Here is a 20,026-nt window from a genome sequence, read left to right as displayed (position 1 = left end):
ATAGAGAAGATGAAAAGGCAGAGGGCTATGTACCAGATGAAGGAACAAGAAAAAACCCCAGAAAAACAACTAAATGAAGTGGAGATAGGCAACCTTCCAGAGAAAGAATTCAGAATAATGATAGTGAAGATGATCCAGGACCTCGGAATAAGAATGGAGGCAAAGATTGAGAGGATGCAAGAAATGATTAACAAAGACCTAGAAGAATTAAAGAACAAACAAACAGAGATGAACAACACAATAACTGAAATGAAAACTACACTAGAAGGAATCAATAGCAGAATAACTGAGGCAGAAGAACGGATAAGTGACCTGGAAGACAGAATGGTGGAATTCACTGTTGCGGAACAGACTAAAGAAAAAAGAATGAAAAGAAATGAAGACAGCCTAAGAGACCTCTGGGACAACATTAAACGCAACAACATTCGCATTATAGGGGTCCCAGAAGGAGAAGAGAGAGAGAAAGGACCAGAGAAAATATTTGAAGAGATTATAGTCGAAAACTTCCCTAGCATGGGAAAGGAAATAGCCACCCAAGTCCAGGAAGCGCAGAGAGTCCCATACAGGATAAACCCAAGGAGAAACACGCCGAGACACATAGTAATCAAAGTGGCAAAAATTAAAGACAAAGAAAAATTATTGAAAGCAGCAAGGGAAAAACGACAAATAACATACAAGGGAACTCCCATAAGGTTAACAGCTGATTTCTCAGCAGAAACTCTACAAGCCAGAAGGGAGTGGCATGATATACTTAAAGTGATGAAAGGGAAGAACCTACAACCAAGATTACTCTACCCAGCAAGGATCTCATTTAGATTTGATGGAGAAATCAAAAGCTTTACAGACAAGCAAAAGCTACGAGAATTCAGCACCACCAAACCAGCTCTACAACAAATGCTAAAGGAACTTCTCTAAGTGGGAAACACAAGAGAAGAAAAGGACCTACAAAAACAAACCCAAAACAATTAAGAAAATGGTCATAGAAACATACGTATCGATAATTACCTTAAACGTGAATGGATTAAATGCCCCAACCAAGAGACATAGACTGGCTGAATGGATACAAAAACAAGACCCATATATATGCTGTCTACAAGAGACCCACTTTAGACCTAGGGACACATACAGACTGAAAGTTAGGGGATGGAAAAAGATATTCCATGCAAATGGAAATCAAAAGAAAGCTGGAGTAGCTATACTCATATCAGATAAAATAGACTTTAAAATAAAGAATGTTACAAGAGACAAGGAAGCACACTACATAATGATCCAGGGATCAATCCAAGAAGAAGATATAACAATTATAAATATATATGCACCCAACATAGGAGCACCTCAATACATAAGGCAACTGCTAACAGCTATAAAAGAGGAAATCGACAGTAACACAATAATAGTGGGGGACTTTAACACTTCACTTACACCAATGGACAGATCATCCAAAATGAAAATAAATAAGGAAACAGAAGCTTTAAATGACACAATAGACCAGATAGATTTAATTGATATATATAGGACATTCCATCCAAAAACAGCAGATTACACGTTCTTCTCAAGTGCGCACGGAACATTCTCCAGGATAGATCACATCTTGGGTCACAAATCAAGCCTCAGTAAATTTAAGAAAATTGAAATCATACCAAGCATCTTTTCTGACCACAACGCTATGAGATTAGAAATGAATTACAGGGAAAAAAACGTAAAAAAGACAAACACATGGAGGCTAAACAATACGTTACTAAATAACCAAGAGATCACTGAAGAAATCAAAGAGGAAATCAAAAAATACCTAGAGACAAATGACAATGAAAACACGACGACCCAAAACCTATGGGATGCAGCAAAAGCGGTTCTAAGAGGGAAGTTTATAGCTATACAAGCCTACCTAAAGAAACAAGAAAAATCTCAAGTAAACAATCTAACCTTACACCTAAAGAAACTAGAGAAAGAAGAACAAACAAAACCCAAAGTTAGCAGAAGGAAAGAAATCATAAAGATCAGAGCAGAAATAAATGAAATAGAAACAAAGAAAACAATAGCAAAGATCAATAAAACTAAAAGTTGGTTCTTTGAGAAGATAAACAAAATTGATAAGCCATTAGCCAGACTCATGAAGAAAAAGAGGGAGAGGACTCAAATCAATAAAATCAGAAATGAAAAAGGAGAAGTTACAACAGACACTGCAGAAATACAAAACATCCTAAGAGACTACTATAAGCAACTTTATGCCAATAAAATGGACAACCTGGAAGAAATGGACAAATTCTTAGAAAGGTATAACCTTCCAAGACTGAATCAGGAAGAAACAGAAAATATGAACAGACCAATCACAAGTAATGAAATTGAAACTGTGATTAAAAATCTTCCAACAAACAGAAGTCCAGGACCAGATGGCTTCACAGGTGAATTCTATCAAACATTTAGAGACGAGCTAACACCCATCCTTCTCAAACTCTTCCAAAAAATTGCAGAGGAAGGAACACTCCCAAACTCATTCTATGAGGCGACCATCACCCTGATACCAAAACCAGACAAAGACACTACAAAAAAAGAAAATTACAGACCAATATCACTGATGAATATAGATGCAAAAATCCTCAACAAAATACTAGCAAACAGAATCCAACAACACATTAAAAGGATCATACACCACGATCAAGTGGGATTTATCCCAGGGATGCAAGGATTCTTCAATATACGCAAATCTATCAATGTGATACACCATATTAACAAACTGAAGAATAAAAACCATATGATCATCTCAATAGATGCAGAAAAAGCTTTTGACAAAATTCAACACCCATTTATGATAAAAACTCTCCAGAAAGTGGGCATAGAGGGAACCTACCTCAACATGATAAAGGCCATATATGACAAACCCACAGCAAACATCATTCTCAATGGTGAAAAACTGAAAGCATTTCCTCTAAGATCAGGAACGAGACAAGGATGTCCACTCTCACCACTATTATTCAACATAGTTCTGGAAGTCCTAGCCACGGCAATCAGAGAAGAAAAAGAAATAAAAGGAATACAAATTGGAAAAGAGGAAGTAAAACTGTCACTGTTTGCGGATGACATGATATTATACATAGAGAATCCTAAAACTGCCACCAGAAAACTGCTAGAGCTAATTAATGAATATGGTAAAGTTGCAGGATACAAAATTAATGCACAGAAATCTCATGTATTCCTATACACTAATGATGAAAAATCTGAAAGAGAAATTAAGGAAACACTCCCATTTACCATTGCAACAAAAAGAATAAAATACCTAGGAATAAACCTACCTAGGGAGACAAAAGACCTGTATGCAGAAAACTATAAGACAGTGATGAAAGAAATTAAAGATGATACCAACAGATGGAGAGATATACCATGTTCTTGGATTGGAAGAATCAACATTGTGAAAATGAGTATACTACCCAAAGCAATCTACAGATTCAATGCAATCCCTATCAAATTACCAATGGCATTTTTTACGGAGCTAGAACAAATCATCTTAAAATTTGTATGGAGACACAAAAGACCCCGAATAGCCAAAGCAGTCTTGAGGCAAAAAAATGGAGCTGGAGGAATCAGACTCCCTGACTTCAGACTATACTACAAAGCTACAGTAATCAAGACAATATGGTACTGGCACAAAAACAGAAACATAGATCAATGGAACAAGATAGAAAGCCCAGAGATTAACCCACGCACCTATGGTCAACTAATCTATGACAAAGGAGGCAAAGATATACAATGGAGAAAAGACAGTCTCTTCAATAAGTGGTGCTGGGAAAACTGGACAGCTACATGTAAAAGAATGAAATTAGAATACTCCCTAACACCATACACAAAAATAAACTCAAAATGGATTAGAGACCTAAATATAAGACTGGACACTATAAAACTCTTAGAGGAAAACATAGGAAGAACACTCTTTGACATAAATCAGAGCAAGATCTTTTTTGATCCACCTCCTAGAGTAATGGAAATAAAAACAAAAATAAACAAGTGGGACCTAATGAAACTTCAAAGCTTTTGCACAGCAAAGGAAACCATAAACAAGACGAAAAGACAACCCTCAGAATGGGAGAAAATATTTGCAAATGAATCAACGGACAAAGGATTAATCTCCAAAATATATAAACAGCTCATTCAGCTCAATATCAAAGAAACAAACACCCCAATCCAAAAATGGGCAGAAGACCTAAATAGACATTTCTCCAAAGAAGACATACAGACGGCCACGAAGCACATGAAAAGATGCTCAACATCACTAATTATTAGAGAAATGCAAATCAAAACTACAATGAGATATCACCTCACTCCTGTTAGAATGGGCATCATCAGAAAATCTACAAACAACAAATGCTGGAGAGGGTGTGGAGAAAAGGGAACCCTCTTGCACTGTTGGTGGGAATGTAAATTGATACAGCCACTATGGAGAACAATATGGAGGTTCCTTAAAAAACTAAAAATAGAATTACCATATGACCCAGCAATCCCACTACTGGGCATATACCCAGAGAAAACCGTAATTCAAAAAGACACATGCACCCGAATGTTCATTGCAGCACTATTTACAATAGCCAGGTCATGGAAGCAACCTAAATGCCCATCAACAGACGAATGGATAAAGAAGTTGTGGTACATATATACAATGGAATATTACTCAGCCATAAGAAGGAACGAAATTGAGTCATTTGTTGAGACGTGGATGGATCTAGAGACTGTCATACAGAGTGAAGTAAGTCAGAAAGAGAAAAACAAATATCATATATTAATGCATGTATGTGGAACCTAGAAAAATGGTACAGATGAGCCAGTTTGCAGGGCAGAAGTTGAGACACAGATGTAGAGAATGGACATATGGACACCAAGGGGGGAAAACTGCGGTGGGGTGGGGATGGTGGTGTGCTGAATTGGGCGATCGGGATTGACATGTATACACTGATGTGTATAAAATTGATGCCTAATAAGAACCTGCAGTATAAAAAAACAAACAAAACAACTAATACTAAACTTTCATTGGGTTATTTGTATGGAAATATGTTAGTATAAATGTTTCAGACATTACATGAAATTTCTAAAAATCTTATATTTGTATTTGTATGGAAATATGTATGGAAATATGTTAATATAAATGTTTCAGACGTTACATGAAATTTCTAAAAATCTTATATTTGTATTTGTATGGAAATATGTATGGAAATATGTTAATATAAATGTTTCAGACATTAAAAAAAAAAAAAAGAAATTATGAAAGAATAATCTTAAGAAATTAAAGAAAGAACAGCATAAAATAAACTTAAAAAGGAGGAAAGATATACTGAAGATAAAGAGGAAATAAATGAATTAGAAAACCAAAGACCAAGTAGATTTGAATAATAAAAACTAAACCTGGTTCTTTCAAAAGAGCGATAAAATAAACAAACCTCTGGCAAATCTGATTTTAAAAGATAACACAAACAAATCAGAAATGTTGAAGAGAGCATAATCACATATATAGAGGCTATGTGAAAATTAGATGAGAATACTATGGCCAACATTATGTGACAAATTTGAAAAATCAAGATAAAATGCCCAACTTTGGGGGTAAAATCACCCCAAAATTATCTTACCAAAGGATAAAAAAATTTGAAAAGACTAATAAAAAAGAAGATTTGACAATGGAGGTAAAAATCTAACAAGCTCAGAGAGTTGTTTGGGCTAGTTCCAAAGACTTTTATAGTAGCAGATAGTTCCAACATTGTTTAAATTGTGGCAGAGCACAGAAAATATGGAAAGGTTCTGAAATCATTCTTATGAGGCTAACCTATTCCCGAAACCAAAATTTCATAAGTATAGTTCAAGAAAGAAAACTCACTTAAAATAAGGATGCAAAAATTTGAAATAAAATATTAACAAGTTGTATGTAACTGCTACCTATGATGACATGACAATTAAGAAGGGTTTACAGCAGGAATTCAATGATTGTTCCATATTATAAAACTTATTAATGCAGTTCTCTACAATAATAAATTAAAGGGAAAAGTATCATTTAACCATCATGACATATTAAAATAGTGGCAAAGAGCAAAATTTCTTAATCCTGGAGCCTTAACCTGAAGTTCCATCTTCACATCTATTAGCTGTGTGACCTTGGGCAAGTTACTAAATCTAAATTTCATCTCCTCGTTAGTAGAATGAGAGTTTTTAATAGAGATAATCTTATTCCCACTTCCCCCAAAAAATTAAAAAATAAAAATCATGTTGAGAACATTTTTATAGGAGAGAGGAATGACTAAGTCATCCTTAGTATGATTTTCATTTTCCCCTTCTCTTATTTCCTTTTGATACTGTTTTCCAGACATTCTGAAGGCAACCATCACCGTGAGCCTTTGTCTTCCTAATCATCTTGTTTCTCTTTTCTATCAGGAAAAACCTCCTCCTTTGCCCTTTCGCATGAACACTAGATTACTAAAAATGAAGATGTGGTCCTAAATCAGTCAAGTGGGTAAATGCCTGGGTGAGAATTAGTGGATAAATCTGGAGTCAAAGAAGTGTGATGAGAGCTTTGGAAAGGGTGTAATCCACGGAACTGCCGACAAAGTACATGGCCTCCTTGTCCTTTTCTTTTTCTCTGCTCTGAGTATTCTCTGTGTTCTAGAGGTCCTATGGATTCAGCCCTCAAACAATTGGCAGAAAGGTCTCTCATAGTGAGAAGAATTTGACTCCATCTTTCTCCTCTGTTTCAAACACTGACCCAACTGTTGTATCTTAACCATGGCTCCTCCTTTATTATCAGGAACTTCATGTTGCCGTCTCTCTATTAACTGGAACAATGTACTAACTAGTAGAGAGATGGTAAGATCAATTAACATAGGTAGGACATCAGCCTGAATACACCTGTTTGTATGCGTAGTGGCAATTAGCTACACTAGTTTATCAGCAGTCACACCTGATTAATCTTCTGCTTGATGGTAAATGTCAGGAGATACCTGTGGTCACACAAAATAAAGTTCTTTCTTATAGAATTCTAACTGGTCCATTGAATTTTCTTTCTTGGGTTAAGTAGGATTATTAGTTAAATGAAACTTTGTGAATATGTGAAATTCAAATTGTAAACTATTCGAAACCTGATTCAACAGTTCTATATTAATAACATCTAAGGCAATTGGTAATAGAGCAACTTGAATAGTGGCTGAATGTGAAAATATATGTAAGTTGAGAAAAGAAAGGAGAAGGAGATAAAGAAGGAAGAAGTAAGAGAAGGAAGAAGAGTAAATATTTGCAAAGTAGGGTGGGAATTAGAGGTTTATGGAAAGTGAGCCACCCTCAAGCTTCCACAAGTCTGCCCAGAGCACAATTTGCCATGCCTGAATCTCATACAGACACATCTACAAGGAATAATATCCAGGTACTATGCCAGACACCTTCCCTTGGACCTATACATTAGTCATGAACCGAATCTTCACGGCAGGGAAAGAAATAGTCTTTTACCATTTACTAAACAGTAGGAAAATACAGACTGACAAATTCATAAAGATGTTTTAAAAATAGAAATTAGGAAGTTAGGATTAACATGTACACACTACTATATATAAAATAAATAATCAACAAGGACCTACCGTATAGCACAGGGAACTCTACTCAATACTCTGTAATAACCTATATGGGAAAAGAATCTGAAAAAGAATAGATACATGTATATGTATAACTAAATCACTTTGCTGTACACCTGAAACTAACACAACATTGTAAATCAACTATACTCCAATATAAAATAGAAATTAAAAAAATAAAAAATAAAAACAGATAGCAACAAAAGATAGATACATGGCTGGGAGGGAGGATATCAACTAGTATATGCTTCTTCTGCAGAACAATCTAGTAATACAGATCTAAAGCCTTCAAAATATTTATATTGTTTGACCTAGTGATAAACCTTGAAGACATTACGCTAAATGAAATAAATTAGTCACACAAAAAAACAAACACTATATAACCCTACTTATATGAGGTACCTACAGTAGTCATAGTCAGAGAGAAAGTGGAATGGTGGTTGCCAGGGGCTGGGGGAGAAGGGAATAAGAAGTTATTATTTAATATACAAAGTTTCCATTCAAAAAGATGAAAAAGTTCTGGAGAGGGATGGTGGGGTGTTTGCACAACAAGATGAACGCACTTAATGCCACTGAACTGGACACTTAACAATGATTAAAATGGTAAAGTTTCTGTTATATGTATTTTACCACAATTAAAAATTCTTCTGAATATTTAGCAACAGGAAAATGGTCAACGTGGGAGAAACAGTAGCAAATATTTTCCAGATTTTTCTACAAAAATCACTGTAAGCGAGGTCCTCGGGAAGATGGCGGAAGAGTAAGACGCGGAGATCACCTTCCTTCCCACAGATACAGTAGAAATACATCTACACGTGGAACTGCTCCTACAGAACACCCACTGAACGCTGGCAGAAAACGTCCGACCTCCAAAAAGGCAAGAAACTCCCCCCGTACTTGGGTAGGGCAAAAGAAAAAAGAAATAACAGAGACAAAAGAATAGGGACGGCACCTGCACTAGTGGGAGGGAGCCGTGAAGGAGGAAAGATTTCCACGCACTAGGAAGCCCCTTCGCGGGCGGAGACTGCGGGTGGCAGAGGGGGGAAGCTTCGGAGCCACGGAGGAGAGCGCAGCCACAGGGGTGCGGAGGGCAAAGCGGAGAGGTTCCCGCACGGAGGCTCGGCGCCGAGCAGCACTCTCCAGCCCGAGAGGCTTGTCTGCTCACCCGCCGGGGCGGGCGGGGCTGGGAGCTGAGGCTCGGGCTTCGGTCGGATCGCAGGGAGAGGACTGGGGTTGGCGGCGTGAACACAGCCTGAAGGCGTTAGTGCACCACAGCTAGCCAAGAGGGAGTCCGGGAAAAAGTCTGCAGCTGCCGAAGAGGCAAGAGACTTTTTCTTCCCCCTTTGTTTCCTGGTGCGCGAGGAGAGGGGATTCAGAGCGCTGCCTAAACGAACTTCAGAGACGGGCGCGAGCCGCAGCTACCAGCGCGGATCCCACAGCAACAGGGGCGCAGAGGGAAAAACGGAGAGATTCCCGCACAGAGGCTCGGCGCCGAGCAGCACTCTCCAGCCCGAGAGGCTTGTCTGCTCCCCCGCCGGGGCGGGCGGGGCTGGGAGCTGAGGCTCGGCTTCGGTCGGATCGCAGGGAGAGGACTGAGGCTGGCAGCGTGAACACAGCCTGAAGGGATTAGCGCACAACAGCGGGCTGGGAGGGAGACCGGGAAAAAGTCTGCAGCTGCCGAAGAGGCAAGAGACTTTTTCTTGCCTCTTTGTTTCGCGGCGCGCAAGGAGAGGGGATTCAGAGCGCCGCCTAAACGAACTCCAGAGAAGGGCGCGAGCCGCGGCGATCACCGCAGACCCCACAGCAACAGGGGCACAGAGGAAAAAAACGGAGAGACTCCCGCACAGAGGCTCGGCGCGGAGCAGCACTCACCAGCCCGAGAGGCTTGTCTGCTCCCCCGCCGGGGCGGGCGGGGCTGGGAGCTGAGGCTCGGGTTTCGGTTTCGGTTGGATCGCAGGGAGAGGACTGGGGCTGGCGGCGTGAACACAGCCTGAAGGGGTTAGCGCACCACAGCTGGCTGGTAGGGAGTCCGGGAAAAAGTCTGCAGCTGCCGAAGAGGCAAGAGACTTTTTCTTGCCTCTTTGTTTCGCGGCGCGCAAGGAGAGGGGATTCAGAGTGCCGCCTAAACGAACTCCAGAGAAAGGCGTGAGCCGCGGCGATCAGCACGGACCCCAGAGACGGGCGTGAGACGCTGGGGCTGCTGCTGCCGCCTCCAAAAAGCCTGTGTGTGAGCACAAGTCACTCTCCACATCGCCCCTCCCGGGAGCCTGTGCAGCCCGCCACTGCCAGGGTCCCGTGATCCGGGGACAAGTTCCCCGGGAGAACGCACTGCCCGCCTCAGGCTGCTGCAACGTCACGCCGGCCTCGGCCGCCGCAGGCTCACCCCGCCTCCTCTGTACACCTCCCTCCCCGCGGCCTGAGTGAGCCAGAGCCCCCGAAGCAGCTGCTCCTTTAACCCCGTCCTGTCTGTGCGGGGAATAGACGCCCTCAGGCGACCTACACGCAGAGGCGGGTCCAAATCCAAAGCTGAACCCCAGGAACTGTGCGAACAGGGAAGATAAGGGGAAATCTCTCCCAGCAACCTTAGAAGCAGCGGATTAAAACTCCACAAACAACTTGATGGGCCTGCAGCTGGTGAATACCTGAATAGACAACGAATCATCCCAAATTCAGGAGGTGGACTTTGGGAGCAGGATATATTAATTTTTCCCCTTTTCCTTTATTTGTGAGTGTATATGTATATGCTTCTGGGTGCGATTTTGTCTGTATAGCTTTGCTTTACAATAGCTTTATTTTACTTCACTATATTATAGCCTCTTTCTTTCTTTCTGTCTTTCTTTCTATTTTTTCTCCCTTTTACTCTGAGCCGTGTGGACGAAAGGCTCTTGGTGCTCCAGCCAGGCATCAGGGCCGTGCCTCTGAGGTGGGAGAGCCAACTTCAGGACACTGGTCCACAAGAGACCTCCCAGCTTCACGTAATACCAAACGGCAAAAATCTCTCAGAGATCTCTATCTCAACATCAAGACCCAGCTTCACTCAACGACCAACAAGCTACAGTGCTGGACACCATATGCCAAACAACTAGCAAGACAGGAACACAGCCCCATCCATTAGCAGAGAGGCTGCCTAAAATCATAATAAGGCCACAGACACCCCAAAATACACCACCAGACGTGGACGTGCCCACCAGAAAGACAAAAGCCAACCTCATCCACCAGAGCTCAGGCACTAGTTCCCTCCACCAGGAAGCCTACACAACCCACTGAACCAACCTTAGCCACTGGGGACAGATACCAAAAACAACAGGAACTACGAACCTGCAGCCTGTGAAAAGGAGACCCCAAACACAGTAAGATAAGCAAAATGAGACGACAGAAAAACACACAGCAGATGAAGGAGCAGGGTCAAAACACACCAGACCTAACAAATGAAGAGGAAATAGGTAGTCTACCTGAAAAAGAATTCAGAATAATGATAGTAAGGATGATCCAAAATCTTGGAAACAGAATAGACAAAATGCAAGAAACATTTAACAAGGACGTAGAAGAACTAAAGAGGAACCAAGCAATGATGAAAACCACAATAAATGAAATTAAAAATACTCTAGATGGGATCAATAGCAGAATAACTGAGGCAGAAGAAAGGATAAGTGACCTGGAAGATAAAATGGTGGAAATAACTACTGCAGAGCAGGATAAAGAAAAAAGAATGAAAAGAACTGAGGACAGTCTCAGAGACCTCTGGGACAACATTAAACGCGCCAACATTCGAATTATAGGGGTCCCAGAAGAAGAAGAGAAAAAGAAAGGGACTGAGAAGATATTTGAAGAGATTATAGTTGAAAACTTCCCTAATATGGGAAAGGAAATAGTTAATCAAGTCCTGGAAGCACAGAGAGTCCCATACAGGATAAACCCAAGGAGAAACACACCAAGACACATATTAATCAAACTGTCAAAAATTAAATATAAGGAAAACATATTAAAGGCAGCAAGGGAAAAAAAACAAATAACACACAAGGGAATCCCCATAAGGTTAACATCTGATCTTTCAGCAGAAACTCTGCAAGCCAGAAGGGAGTGGCAGGATATACTTAAAGTGATGAAGGAGAAAAACCTGCAACCAAGATTACACTACCCAGCAAGGATCTCATTCAGATTCGATGGAGAAATTAAAACCTTTACAGACAAGCAAAAGCTGAGAGAGTTCAGCACCACCAAACCAGCTTTACAACAAATGCTAAAGGAACTTCTCTAGGCAAGAAACACAAGAGAAGGAAAACACCTACAATAACAAACCCAAAACATTTAAGAAAATGGGAATAGGAACATACATATCGATAATTACCTTGAATGTAAATGGATTAAATGCTCCCACCAAAAGACACAGGCTGGCTGAATGGATACAAAAACAAGACCCATATATATGCTGTCTACAAGAGACCCACTTCAGACCTAGAGACACATATAGACTGAAAGTGAGGGGATGGAAAAAGATATTCCATGCAAATGGAAATCAAAAGAAAGCTGGAGTAGCAATTCTCATATCAGACAAAATAGACTTTAAAATAAAGACTATTACAAGAGACAAAGAAGGACACTATATAATGATCAAGGGATCGATCCAAGAGGAAGGTATAACAATTGTAAATATTTATGCACCCAACATAGGAGCACCTCAATACATAAGGCAAATACTAACAGCCATAAAAGGGGAAATCGACAGCAACACAATCATAGTAGGGGACTTTAACACCCCACTCTCACCAATGGACAGATCATCCAAAATGAAAATAAATAAGGAAACACAAGCTTTAAATGATACATTAAACAAGATTGACTTAATTGATATTTATAGGACATTCCATCCAAAAACAACAGAATACACATTTTTCTCAAGTGCTCATGGAACATTCTCCAGGATAGATCATATCTTGGGTCACAAATCAAGCCTTGGTAAATTTAAGAAAATTGAAATCGTATCAAGTATCTTTTCCGACCACAACGCTATGAGACTAGATATCAATTACAGGAAAAGACCTGTAAAAAATACAAACACATGGAGGCTACACAATACATTACTTAATAACGAAGTGATCACTGAAGAAATCAAAGGGGAAATCAAAAAATACCTAGAAACAAATGACAATGGAGATACGACGACCCAAAACCTATGGGACGCAGCAAAAGCAGTGCTAAGAGGGAAGTTTATAGCAATACAAGCCTACCTCAAGAAACAGGAAACATCTCGAATAAACAACCTAACCTTGCACCTAAAGCAATTAGAGAAAGAAGAACAAAAAAACCCCAAAGCCAGCAGAAGGAAAGAAATTATAAAGATCAGGTCAGAAATAAATGAAAAAGAAATGAAGGAAACAATAGCAAAAATCAATGAAACTAAAAGCTGGTTCTTTGAGAAGATAAACAAAATTGATAAACCATTAGCCAGACTCATCAAGAGAAAAAGGGAGAAGACTCAGATCAATAGAATTAGAAATGAAAAAGGAGAAGTAACCACTGACACTGCAGAAATACAAAAGATCATGAGAGATTACTACAAGCAACTCTATGCCAATAAAATGGACAACCTGGAAGAAATGGACAGATTCTTAGAAAGGCACAAACTGCCGAGACTGAACCAGGAAGAAATAGAAAATATGAACAGACCAATCACAAGCACTGAAATTGAAACTGTGATTAAAAACCTTCCAACAAACAAAAGCCCAGGACCAGATGGCTTCACAGGTGAATTCTATCAAACATTTAGAGAAGAGCTAACACCTATCCTTCTCAAACTCTTCCAAAATATTGCAGAGGGAGGAACACTCCCAAACTCATTCTACGAGGCCACCATCACCCTGATACCAAAACCAGACAAAGATGTCACAAAGAAAGAAAACTACAGGCCAATATCACTGATGAACATAGATGCAAAAATCCTCAACAAAATACTAGCAAACAGAATCCAACAGCACATTAAAAGGATCATACACCATGATCAAGTGGGGTTTATCCCAGGAATGCAAGGATTCTTCAATATACGCAAATCAATCAATGTGATACATCATATTAACAAACTGAAGGAGAAAAACCATATGATCATCTCAATAGATGCAGAGAAAGCTTTCGACAAAATTCAACACCCATTTATGATAAAAGCCCTGCAGAAAGTAGGCATAGAGGGAACTTTCCTCAACATAATAAAGGCCATATATGACAAACCCACAGCCAACATTGTCCTCAATGGTGAAAAACTGAAACCATTTCCACTAAGATCAGGAACAAGACAAGGTTGCCCACTCTCACCACTATTATTCAACATAGTTTTGGAAGTGTTAGCCACAGCAATCAGAGAAGACAAAGAAATAAAAGGAATCCAAATCGGAAAAGAAGAAGTAAAGCTGTCACTATTTGCAGATGACATGATACTATACATAGAGAATCCTAAAGATGCTACCAGAAAACTCCTAGAGCTAATCAATGAATTTGGTAAAGTAGCAGGATACAAAATTAATGCACAGAAATCTCTTGCATTTCTATACACTAATGACGAAAAATCTGAAAGTGAAATTAAGAAAACACTCCCATTTACCATTGCAACAAAAAGAATAAAATATCTAGGAATAAACCTACCTAAGGAGACAAAAGACCTGTATGCAGAAAATTATAAGACACTGATGAAAGAAATTAAAGATGATACAAATAGATGGAGAGATATACCATGTTCCTGGATTGGAAGAATCAACATTGTGAAAATGACTCTACTACCCAAAGCAATCTACAGATTCAATGCAATCCCTATCAAACTACCACTGGCATTTTTCACAGAACTAGAACAAAAAATTTCACAATTTGTATGGAAACACAAAAGACCCCGAATAGCCAAAGCAATCTTGAGAACGAAAAATGGAGCTGGGGGAATCAGGCTCCCTGACTTCAGACTATATTACAAAGCTTCAGTAATCAAGACAGTTTGGTACTGGCACAAAAACAGAAATATAGATCAATGGAACAGGATAGAAAGCCCAGAGATAAACCCACACACATATGGGCACCTTATTTTTGATAAAGGAGGCAAGCATATACAGTGGAGAAAAGACAGCCTCTTCAATAAGTGGTGCTGGGAAAATTGGACAGGTACATGTAAAAGTATGAAAATAGAACACTCCCTGACACCATGCACAAAAATAAACTCAAAATGGATTAAAGACCTAAGTGTAAGGGCAGACACTATCAAACTCTTAGAGGAAAACATAGGCAGAACACTCTATGACATACATCACAGCAAGATTCTTTTTGACCCAGCTCCCAGAGAAATGGAAATAAGAACACAAATAAACAAATGGGACCTAATGAAACTTAAAAGCTTTTGCACAGCAAAGGAAACCATAAACAAGACCAAAAGACAACCATCAGAATGGGAGAAAATATTTGCAAATGAAGCAACTGACAAAGGATTAATCTCCAAGATTTACAAGCAGCTCATGCAGCTCAATAACAAAAAAACGAATAACCCAATCCAAAAATGGGCCGAAGACCTAAATAGACATTTCTCCAAAGAAGATATACAGATGGCCTACAGACACATGAAAGAATGCTCAACATCATTAATCATTAGAGAAATGCAAATCAAAACTACAATGAGATATCATCTCACACCGGTCAGAATGGCCATCATCAAAAAATCTAGAAACAATAAATGCTGGAGAGGGTGTGGAGGAAAGGGAACACTCTTGCACTGTTGGTGGGAATGTAAATTGATACAGCCACTATGGAGAACAGTATGGAGGTTCCTTAAAAAACTACAAATAGAACTACCATACGACCCAGCAATCCCACTACTGGGCATATACCCTGAGAAAACCATAGGTCAAAAAGAGTCATGTACCAAAATGTTCATTGCAGCTCTATTTACAATAGCCAGGACATGGAAGCAATCTAAATGTCCATCGACAGATGAATGGATAAAGAAGATGTGGCACATATATACAATGGAATATTACTCAGCCATAAAAAGAAATGAAATGGAGGTATTTGTAATGAGGTGGATGGAGTTAGAGTCTGTCATACAGAGTGAAGTAAGTCAGAAAGAGAAAAACAAATACAGTATGCTAACACATATATACGGAATCTAAGGGGAAAAAAAAAAAAAAAAAAAAAAAAAAAAAGAGGCCATGAAGAACCTAGTGGCAAGACGGGAATAAAGACACAGACCTACTAGAGAATGGACTTGAGGATATGGGGAGGGGGTGGGGTGAGATGTGACAGGGTAAGAGAGTGTCATGGACATATATACACTACCAAATGTAAAATAGATAACTAGTGGGAAGCAGCCGCATAGCACAGGGAGATCAGCTCGGTGCTTTGTGACCATCTAGAGGGATGGGATGGGGAGGGTGGGAGGGAGGGAGATGCAAGAGGGAAGAGAAATGGGAACATATTGTATATGTATAACTGATTCACTTTGTTATAAAGCAGAAGCTAACACACCATTGTAAGGCAATTATACTTCAATAAAGATGTTAAAAAAAAAAAAAAAAAAAATCACTGTAAGCACATGTAAGGAAGAAAAGATCAGAAGGTTATTCCAAAGCACAAAATGTTAGTAGACATTACTTCCAGGTGAGATTATGAGTGATTTTCTTTTTCATATTTATCTGTATTTTCTAAATGTTCTAAGTAAATATACAGTATATTTATAACTAGATAATAAAATAAAATTTAAAAGCCCACCTACTACATCTCTATCCTCTTACCCTGCTTTATTACTATAGTAATGGCACTTATTACTACCTGAAAGTATGTTGTCTCTTTATTTGTTTCCTTGCCATAGTCTGTTTCCCCAGGTAGAATGTAAGTTCTCTGAGGTCAGAGGCATCTGCATCTTTTATTCTTGAAGAGTTTCAGGCACTTAATGAGCACTCCATAAATATTCGAGTGAAGGAGAATGAGTCAAAATGAATGGATGAGGGAATGAACAGAACATCAGTCATCCTCAAGTATGGACAGCGGCATTCCTTTCTCCTGTGTCCCCACTCCAGGCACCTGGGGTAGCGACCCTCTTCCTCCCACCTGTAATCAGCTCAGGAATGGAGGAAGGGCTTTCTCCAGATTAAGCATCATCAGAATGAAACAAAACCTGAAATGTGTCCAAATTAGGGCTAAGAGAGTAGGAAGTAATCTAGAAACCCTCTCGCTTAAAGGATAGTTGAAGGGCCTGAGAATGTGAAAGAGAAGGCTTAAAAGGGAGGGAAGATGTAGCCATTTCCAAATCCTGGAAAGTAGTCAGGTGGAGTCAGGCATTTATTCCATAAATATCCATTGAGCCCCTTCCGGGTGCCAAGGACTGAAATAGGCACCAAGAATACAGAAAAAAAAAAAAAAAAAAAAAAGAATTAGATTTCATCTGTTTAACTCCTGAGGGAATACCAAGGATTGGTGAGAAATTTGGAAAGACAGATTTGAATGCATTGTAAACAAGAGTCCACAATAGCATTTCTTAAAGATCATTTCATGGAACCCCAGAGATACATGGAATGTTCATTTATGTTACATAAAAAAAGAATTCTGGGGCCAAATAAATTTAGAAAAATCTCAAGATGAAGTTAGTGCTTTTTAAACTATAGCACACGACTTCTCAGGGTCTTTAATACTGTACATCACTGTAAACTGTGACTCTCCTAAACAGCGTATGATTCTTTTCCCCAAACCTTTTGGTCAAGAGGACAATTTTTCAAGGCCTCGGACTTCCATAGGATGAGCATTAGGAAAAGTTATCCTCTCTTCATAATGAGAACATTCACCTGTGGAAATGGTGGCCTGCGACCATGGGTGCAGACAGGCACTGCAGCTTGCCCCTGAGACACATACTGGCACCACACACTGCAGATGCCCAAGTCTTCATCCTGAATCACTCCTATAAATCCAGTCCTCTCACCTCATCCCCCTCACCTCACAATTTTCCCAGTTACCAGTCTCAGCACTCAATTATTCCCCTTTCCATCCTTGCTTTGAACCTGGCCTTAAAGAACCATGCCTTGCGTTTCTGCTTCTGACTTGTGCTCTGTGTAATAATGATTCTGGTTCTTTCCCTAAGCTGTCGGGGGCCACCCTGGGTAAGGCTCCCCGGGTTCAACTCTTTCATCCAGCTCACCTTACATGGAGGAGGGAGACCCAGACAAGGAGTAAGAGTTTCTTGTGTCAGGGATGCCATAAATGGGGAGAGCTTGGGTATGCTGATGTGGAAAGTTTTTCCCTGTTCTTATTTTCGGCTACTTCTTCGACAGGTCTGAGATTCTGTAACGTCCTATTTCTAGACATTATTTTAAATACATTTAGTATCTGGGAAACCAGCTATTTCTCTGACTGCATCATCTTGTCAGTTCTCATATGAAATGCAGATGCCCCGCCACACAACTGAGAAATCTTTCACGTGATGAGGCAAAGCTACTCATCGAAGGTCACTGGGCTTTGGTGTACCTTCCAGCCATATGAATAAAAACCCATGATGCCTTTGAAGCCTTGCATGAAACTCCTGTGGGGAGAAACTCTTGTGACTTTAGACTACAGTCCTCAAAGTCTGTCCCATTTTTGTTCTCTTACCTTGTAACTTGGGTTCTCATGCCAAAATCCAGTGACCTCATTGATTGCAGCACCTCAATACAGCCCATGTACTGGAATAAGAAAAGAAAAAAAAGAACAAGTAGGAAAAAATAGCACAAAGATAGCTCTTAGCTTCAGAGTGATTTCCTGGGAAACACCTTAAATCAGCTCCTGATATCAAATTACATTCACACACTCAGCCTGCCATTGATATTTCTGGCCATTAATGGATACATGCCTTCAACTGTGGTTCAGTTATAAAACATCAGCTGAATCCAAAATATGATATCAGGAATACAGCTGTCATCCCTGACAAATGTGAGCTCAGAGGTTAAGAGCTTGGGCTCTGGGGCCAGACCATGTGAATCTGTATCCTGGCTCTGCCAGTTGTTAGTTATGGAACCCCAGCAAGTTACTCAACTTCTCTGCATCTCAGGTTTGTCACGGTAACATGGGGATACAATCAGAATTGTCGTGAGAGTAAAATTATTTCCTACAGGTGTTCTAAGAGCGGTGCCTGATACATTCATGTGCTCAAAGATCAGAGGAAGCAAAACTAAAGGTAATACAGGAATATCACATCTTCTAGGGAGATAAAATAAGCATATAAGTGCAGATAATACAGGACAGTAATATAGGAAGATCTTATTTTTTTTTGCAAGATCATTTATTTATTCAGAGGGTTCAAGGGGAAAAAAAGTCATGTCCTACACCGGGAATGAGTACATTTAGCTTGAACATGGAGTATTGGAAAAGGCATGGAGACTTATAAAGCTAAAAGATGGTTTATATTTAATGTGGCAGCAGCGGGAGCCATCAGGCTGCTGGAAAGAGAGTGATGGGATCATCTGTCTTTGAGGAGCTTTACGTCAGCAGCAGTATGAAGGTGGGCTCATGGCGAAGAAAAAGGGACGATGCTCCTTTCGAGAGGGAAGTAATGACAGCTCACACTGAGGAGGGACGGTGGCAGTAGGAAGGAGGGGACAGATTCAAGTGACATCACGGAAATAGATACTACACCATTCGGCAGTTGATTTGATCTAGAGAATAAGAGAGAAGGATGAGTCAAGAATGACTCAGATGTTTCCAGCCAGGGTAGCAGAGGGAACAGTGATTCCATTAACAGAAACAGGAAAGCCAGGAGAGGGGAAGATGGGTTGGTTTAGGACCCACTGACTGAAAGACACTGGTGGGGTATCCTGGAAATAACAAGCTGATAGTTGAACATTGGATTCTGGAATCGTGCAGAGGCATTACGTGTAGGGACTTAGTAGCCTTCTGTGTAGCTTTGCCAGGTGAGGCAGTGGGAGTAATCCTCTTAGCAGAGCCTCAGTTGACGAGGGAGAGTGTTTCTCTGAGAATGAGCTCGGAAATGTTATGAGAGCAAAGTGGTCTGATTGAAAGTGATCTGTAGGCTCCTTGGAAAAGATCTGCTTCCTGTTTAGCTTTCCTCTGGAAGCCTTGCAGCCTCCCTCTGCTTGTGCAAAGATGGCAGGAGCTGGGGGTGCCTCCCCAGATACTTCTTGCAGTATTTCTCAGCGAATTCTACAGATTTCACATCCTAAGAGGAGGTCAGTGCACCAAGTGTTGCCTAGAGCCTCGTGCAGGGGAAAGCGTGCTGGCCAGGACAATTACCTGGCCATTCTCAGCCAGATTCTTGTTCGTCACATTCCTCCTGGGGGGTCTAGTATTGACAAAAATTTTTTTTTAATATTTTATTCTGTCCCAACCACATTTAACATCCCAAGGCTTGAGTACCTCAAGGAAGTAAGCGATGTCTAGAGATTTCTGTTCAATAAACCATTAGATATATTAGGAAAGGAAAGCTAGAT

At 40.1% G+C, this 20,026-nt stretch overlaps 1 protein-coding gene across 4 annotated transcripts in view; it reads right to left on the bottom strand.

Annotated features, from left to right (window-relative positions):
* SHC4 (SHC adaptor protein 4) overlaps nucleotides 1-20,026 on the bottom strand; it is a 143,506-nt gene that overhangs the window by 83,185 nt on the left and 40,295 nt on the right. For 2 of the 4 annotated variants that reach the window (XM_082453005.1, XM_082453003.1), the window contains exons 2-3: nucleotides 18,195-18,265; nucleotides 7,599-7,655 (exon numbers count right to left, since the gene is read on the bottom strand). In XM_082453005.1, the coding sequence (XP_082309131.1) occupies nucleotides 7,599-7,655; nucleotides 18,195-18,265 (128 nt within the window). The remainder of the gene's footprint in view (nucleotides 1-7,598; nucleotides 7,656-18,194; nucleotides 18,266-20,026) is intronic. The other 2 variants (XM_082453006.1, XM_082453004.1) reach the window with 1 other exon arrangement.

Source organism: Balaenoptera physalus (assembly GCF_965194825.1).
Source record: "Balaenoptera physalus genome assembly, chromosome: 2".
NCBI lineage: Eukaryota > Metazoa > Chordata > Mammalia > Artiodactyla > Balaenopteridae > Balaenoptera > Balaenoptera physalus.
This window is presented reverse-complemented; position numbering and strand designations above follow the sequence as displayed.